The 6,704-nt window shown below is 39.5% G+C and overlaps 1 protein-coding gene across 1 annotated transcript; it reads left to right on the top strand.

The window, feature by feature from the left end:
- Positions 1-2,903: 2,903 nt before the first annotated feature.
- On the top strand, positions 2,904-3,355 carry LOC308648208 (small ribosomal subunit protein eS26-like; the record flags this gene model as incomplete). The annotated part of the gene is made up of 1 exon (XM_081292875.1): positions 2,904-3,355. A coding segment is annotated over one exon (393 nt), but the record flags the coding sequence as incomplete, so codon positions are not given.
- Between the last annotated feature and the right edge of the window lie 3,349 nt (positions 3,356-6,704).

The following is a 6,704-nucleotide window of genomic DNA, read 5'->3' on the forward strand; positions in this document are numbered from 1 at the left end:
AGACCACACAGATACCAAGTCAAGCCCTCACACCCAGATGCCTGATTCCAAGACCATCGCACTTGCTAACCTACTTTTACATTTTTATTTAAAAAAAAAACAAAAAACAAAACAAAAAAAAAAAAACTGAATCTTGGGCTGGGGTTGTGGCTCAGAGGTAGAGCACTTGCCTAGCATGGGCCAGGCCCTGGGTTGGATCCCCAACATCACATAAAAATAAAGACATTAAAAAAAAAAGACTGAATCTGTTTCCCCACCTCAAAAAAAAAAAATTCATGTGTTGAAATACTAATTCCAATGTGATGGTATTTAGAGCTAAATGAGAGTGGAGTGGAGCCCTTACCAATGGCATTAGTGCCCTTATAAGAAGAGGGTGGAATGCTGGGTGTAGATTACAGTGCACACCTGTAACCTCAGAGGCACAGGAGAATCACAAGTTCAAGGCCAGCTTCAGCAACTTAGCAAGGCCCAAAGCAATTTAGTAAGACCCTGTCTCAAAGCGCGAGCGCACACACACACACACACACACACACACACACACACGGCTGGGAATGTGGCTCAGCAGCTAAGCATTCCTGGGTTCAATCCCTGGTACAAAAAAAAAAAAAAAAAAAAAAAAGGCTGGAGAGCCAGAGTTCTCCCTCCACTGTGTAAGGATACAATGAGAAACTGACAGTCTGAAACAGGAAGAGAGCCTTCCCTAGAACTTGAACCCACTGCACCCCTAATCTAGGTCTTCCACCTTCCAGAACTGTGAGAAATAAATGCTTATTCTTTAAGCCATTCAGTTTATGGTATTATGATAGAAGATGGCTATGGATGCAGCAAAGATCCTCCAGAGATCTTTTCTCTTATGGGGGGAAATTTCTTAAGGACAAATTCCTAGGAGTGGGATTTCTTGGTCTAAAGATATTAATTTTTTTTCCCAGACGGGGATCAAACCCAGGGGCACTCACCACTGAGTTACATTTTCAGCCCTTTTCATTTTCTTTTTTGAGACTGTGTCTCACTAAGTTGTCAAAGCTGGCCTCAAACTTGTGTTCGTCCTGTGTCAGCCTCCCAAGTAGCTGAGATTACAGACTTGTGCTATCACACCAGACTAATACATTAATGTTTCTAAAGGTTATGTGAATTGACACAATGCTTCACAAAAGGGCTGGGTTGGTTAATATTTGAGCCAGTGATGTATATAGATACATGTTTCACCAGACCCTCTTCTCCACTGGGGTTTACCTTTGAACAAATTGCTAATTCAATAAGGATTTTCTCTGTTTTCATTCAGATTTCTCTGACGATTGAGGTGGAATATTTTTACTGCCTAAGTATACTCTTGTGTGAATATACTCTTGTGTGCCTTATATGAATTTTGTGCTTATATTTCTAATAACAATTGTAAGTATTCATGTTTCAGAAGCTTCAATTTTAAGAAAAGAAAAGGCAATCTTGAAGAACTGACCCACTAGACTCTGAAATCACAGCAGAGATCCCTGTCTGACAAAGTCATATATAAAAACTCTATCTCAAGGTAAGTCTTTAAAAAGGACAAGGTCAGCTGGGGGTGTAGCTCAGTGGTAGAGTGTTAGCCTAGTGTGTGTAACTTCCTGGGTTCAATCCCCACCACTGCAAGAAATAAAACAAGAAAAAATCAGGTCAACTAACTTAAAATACTAGTCTAGGCTTAAAGGAAAAACTTTGAAGGAAAGCACCATCCTAGAATCAGACAATACATTTTCTGATCCTGTCAATATTTCCTAACATTAGCATTTGTTACTTAACTTCATAGTTGTTTCAGTGACTACATAATTGTACTGAAATAGCAATGCTTTATTTTTTTATTGTGTTTAAAAATATTTTACTTATTTCTATCTTATCTATTTATTTAATGGTATTGAGAATTGAACCCAGGGGTGCTCTACCACAAAGCTACATCCCCAGACTTTTTTATTTATTGAGACAGGTCTGCTAAGTTGTCAAGGGTGGACTCTAACTTATCATCCTCCTGCCTCAGCCTCCGGAGTAGCTAGGTTTGCAGATGTGTATCACCATGCTTGGAAATATTTTACTTTTTGGTACTGGGGATTGAACCCAGGAGTGCTTAACCCCTGAGCCACATCCCCAGCCCTTTTTATTTTTTATTTTGAGACAAGGTCTCACTAAATTGCTTAGGACCTCACTAAATTGCTGAGGCTGGCTTTGAACTTGTGATCCTTCTGTCTCAGCCTCCTGAGTCGCTGGGATTACAGGAGTGCACTGTCATGTGTAGCTCAATAGTTTATTTTTTGACTAAATAATATATGCTTTACAAAAGCCAAAAAATATAAAAGGATGGAAGTTGAATACAATGTCTCCGGCTTTTTAATTTTTTAGTTGTAGATGGATACAATACCTTTATTTTGTTTATTTTTATGTGGTTCCAGGGAATGAACCCAGTGCTTCATGCATGCCAGACAAGTGCTCTACCACTGAACCACGACCCTAGCCCTCTCTGGCTTTTCTTGTCTTTCAGTTACCTTATTTCCCTTCCTGGAGACAGATGCTATTACCAATTCCTTTTGTGTCTTTCCAGGGATGTTCTATGTATATATAATCCTTCATAGTAGAAATGATAGCACATAATATATCCTGATCCATACTTTGCTGTTTTGGAGAACATTTCCATTAGTACATAGAAAGCTTAAATACATTTTTAAAAACTAGTGCTGGATGGTGAGTTGTGGCGCGTGGTGAGCGTGGGATTCCGGGTGGAGGCTGAAAGGAGCAGATTTGGGGTTTGTGGGGGAATTGAGAGCCAGTGCCATGGTGGAGGAGAGACGTATGATTTTGGATTTAGAAATTCGAGAAGCCTGAGTGGCGACTTTTTAGGTTGCCGGCACGAAATGGAACCCGTAGATGGCTGACTCTGGTTGAGTTCCACCCTCTTAATTCCTAATGGGATCTCTTTCCTGATACAGACCAAAAAAAGAAGGAATAGTGGTCGTGCGAAAAAGGGCCGCGGGCATGTGCAGCCTATTCATTGCACGAACTGTGCCAGGTGCGTGCCCAAGGACAAGGCCATTAAGAAGTTCGTCATTCGAAACATCGTGGAGGCCGCAGCCGTCAGGGACATTTCCGAAGCAAGTGTTTTGGACGCTTATGTGCTTCCCAAGCTGTATGTGAAGCTGCATTACTGTGTGAGTTGTGCCATTCACAGCAAGGTAGTCAGGAATCGATCTCGTGAAGCCCGGAAGGACCGGACACCCCCACCTCGGTTTAGACCTGCTGGTGCTGCCCCACGACCTCCACCAAAGCCCATGTAAGAAACTGCATCCTTAATGAGTGAAGAAAATCTATCTTCTGGAAAAAAATAAAATGGAAATTGTAATTCAAAAAAAAAACAAAAAAAAAACTGTAGTGCTGTATGAGTGTGTTCTATTCTAGGAAAACTCAATGAACAAAAATGAAGTCCACATGAACAAAACAAATTTTCAAAAAGAAATTTATTTCACAGAGTATTTCTGTAGACATTCTCTAAATATTAAGCCATATTCACATATTGCAGTTAGAATTCACTGTACTGAAATTATGCTTATATATTTATAACAGAAATATTCTATGAAAAGCAAAGGCCATTTAAGCTGGAAATTATTTATTAAGCAAGTTGACTGGTAAAGATTATGCTTCAGTCAAAATGATGTATCCCAGACTGGGTGCAGTGGCGCATGCCTATAATCCCAGCGGCTTGGGAGGCTGATATAGGAAGATCGAGGGTTCAAAGTCAGCCTCAGCAAGGGCAATGCACTAAGCAACACAGTGTGTTCCTGTCTCTAAATAAAATACTAAATGGGTCTGGGGATGTGGCTCAGTGGTTGAGTGTCCCTGAGTTCAATCTCCAGTACAAAAAAAAAAAAAAAAAAAAAAAAAAAAAGGATGTATCCCAGCTTGGTAAGTATCTATATGCTTGAAAAAGTTTATCCTGTGTAATTCTTGAATTTTTAAAAAGCCACAAATGTAATAATTCTGCCAGTTCAGTTTGCATTTTGTTTAACAAGCATCAGAAGTGTGAAGTCTAAAGGAAAGTACTTCCAATGTTAGTTGTTTGAAATACATAGCCCAGGGGCATCTGGATCACTGGGTAGAACCTAACCTACCAAGATTGTGCTTCCTAACTTGGCAAAAGATGTGTGTTTCTGCAGAGGTGCACCTTTAACTCTAAATTACAACAAAAGGCATAACCTTCAAGTATCCTCCATGTCTTTCGATCACTGACCCCAGGAAAAGCATCTATGAGTTTATTGAATACAGCTCTGAGCTTTCAGCCTATGCCATTCTTAGGGGTATGAGTGTCACTCCTTTATTACTGTTGTGTAAAGAAGAAGCTTCCTTTCTTTGTCCCCAAATTATTTGGGGGCAATAAATGCTACTATTGTGAAATAAGTCATTGTTCACCCCCTCTGCACTTTGGATGATCTTTAAATTCTAATCTCATTTCTCCTTGGAAGTATCTTTTCAAACTTGAGGTCTTTGACCCTCTCATGCCTTTTAACGACAGAGTTGCAATGTATCATTAAAGCCTTTTTAGTTGGTCATGTGTTACTCATGACTCACTCTCATCTCCTCCAATGCTCAAAAGTTAGTACCTTCAGCCAGGCACAATGGCGCATGCCTGTAATCCCAGCAGCTCAGGAGGCTGAGGCAGGGGGATCGAAAGTTCAAAGCCAGCCTCATAAAAAAAGTGAGGTGCTAAGCAACTCAGTGAGACCTTGTCTCTAAATAAAATACAAAGTAGGGCTGGGGATGTGGCTCAGTGGTCAAGTGCTCCTGAGTTAAATCTCCAGCACCAAAAAAAAAAAAAAAAAAGTTAATACCTTCTACCCAGACTACTCTATGGAAAGTGGAGACATCCCCTCCTCTGGCACTCTCTTAGTCTTCTTATTCTGATCCTTTTTTTCATATTATTTGGCACCTTCTAACATAAAATATGCTTTTGATTTATTATACATATTTTTATTGTACACATACACACACACTACTAGAATATAAGATCTTTGTTAATTTGCTAATAATTTCCCAAGTTTCTAGGTTATAGCAGGATTATGAGGGTCAAGTAAGTGCCTGTACATAGCCTGCAGTAGGCAGCACCTGGTACAGAGTCTATGATGAACTAATAGCAATTCCCTTCTTCATCTGAATGTCAATCAACAAAACATAAATTATGACAGATAATGGAATATTAGAAACCATTAAAATGATAATTACAAAGAATGAGCAGTATGGAAAACATGTAATAACTAACATTAAGTGCAAAAAGGCAGGCTACAAAATTGCCTATAATTAAAACTGGATAAAAATAACTCAATAATGCTATACAAAATGTGGGAGACAAGATGGCGGGCTCAGAGTGAGGAGCTGTTAAGCAGGGATGAAAACTGGTGCACCCAGAAGTAGATTCTAAGAACAGTTTCTCTTCAAAACAGCTTTCTTTTTCTATACTGCTTGATAAGTATCTTGCTATATTAAATGGCAGTAAAATGGGTGATATCAAAGAGAATTATCTTGAAACACTTCTTTATGATTCAAAATAAAACTTTTTTTTTCCCCCAGTGGTGGGGATTCAACCCAGGGATGCCATACCACTGAGCTACACCCCCAGCACTTTTTATTTTTATTTATTTATGTATTTTGTCGTTGCTTTTTGAAACAAGCTCTTACTGAATTACTCCAACTTCTAATCCTCCTCCTCAGCCTCCCAAGTAATTAGGATTACAGGTGTGTGTGTTAGCTTTTCCTTGCTGGGACCAAAATGCTGATATAAACATCTTACAGGAGGAAAGATTTATTTCACTTCATGGTCCAGAGGTTTTAGCCCATGTTTGATTGACTCCATTACTCTGGACCTAAGGCGAGACAGGACATCATGGCAGAAGAGAAGAGTATGGCTACTCAGTTCATGGCAGCTGGAAAGGAGAGAGAGAAAAAGAGAGAGAATCAGGAACAAGATATATTCCCCCCCAAGGCATGCCCCAGTGATCTACCTGCATATAATTCCACCATTTCCCAGTAGTCCATTCAAATTATTAATCCATCAAATAGATTCTTCAAATGATGAGGTTAGAGTCTTCATGATCCAATCATTTTCTAAAAGCCCCATCTCTGGGTATTGCTGCACTGGGGACCAAGCTTCTATACATGAGCTTAAGGAGTACATTTCAGATCCAAACTATAACAGGTGTATGCCTCCATGTCTGGACAAAACAAAGCTTGCTTTATACTGTGACTGTAATAATTCTGCATGTTCTCTTCCAGATTACTATCATTGCAAAGTACAGCTTGCTTTGACATCTGATGGCAAGGTAACAACATGTCACTACCCTTCTGTGGACATTTCCCTTAACATGGAACTTATCCCTTAACCAAATCCTGTGCATCATAATAAAGAAATACATTATCAAGTGTTGTAAAACAGATCAGGGGCTGGGGGTGTGGCTCAAGCGGTAACACACTCGCCTGGCATGTGCGGGGCGCTAGGTTTGATCCTCAACACCACATAAAAATAAAAAAAATAAAGATATTGTGTCCACCTAAAAAAATAAAAAATAAATATTAAAATAAAACAGATCAAAGGAAAAGGCAAGCACTTTGAGCAATGACTCATGATTGGACAATTTAGCAAATACTCTTCACTATTAAGCTCCATTGGTGTCCTCCTGGACAGTATCACAGACATC

The sequence above is a fragment of the Spermophilus citellus genome (assembly GCF_964194105.1).
Source record: "Spermophilus citellus genome assembly, chromosome: 4".
Taxonomy (NCBI): domain Eukaryota; kingdom Metazoa; phylum Chordata; class Mammalia; order Rodentia; family Sciuridae; genus Spermophilus; species Spermophilus citellus.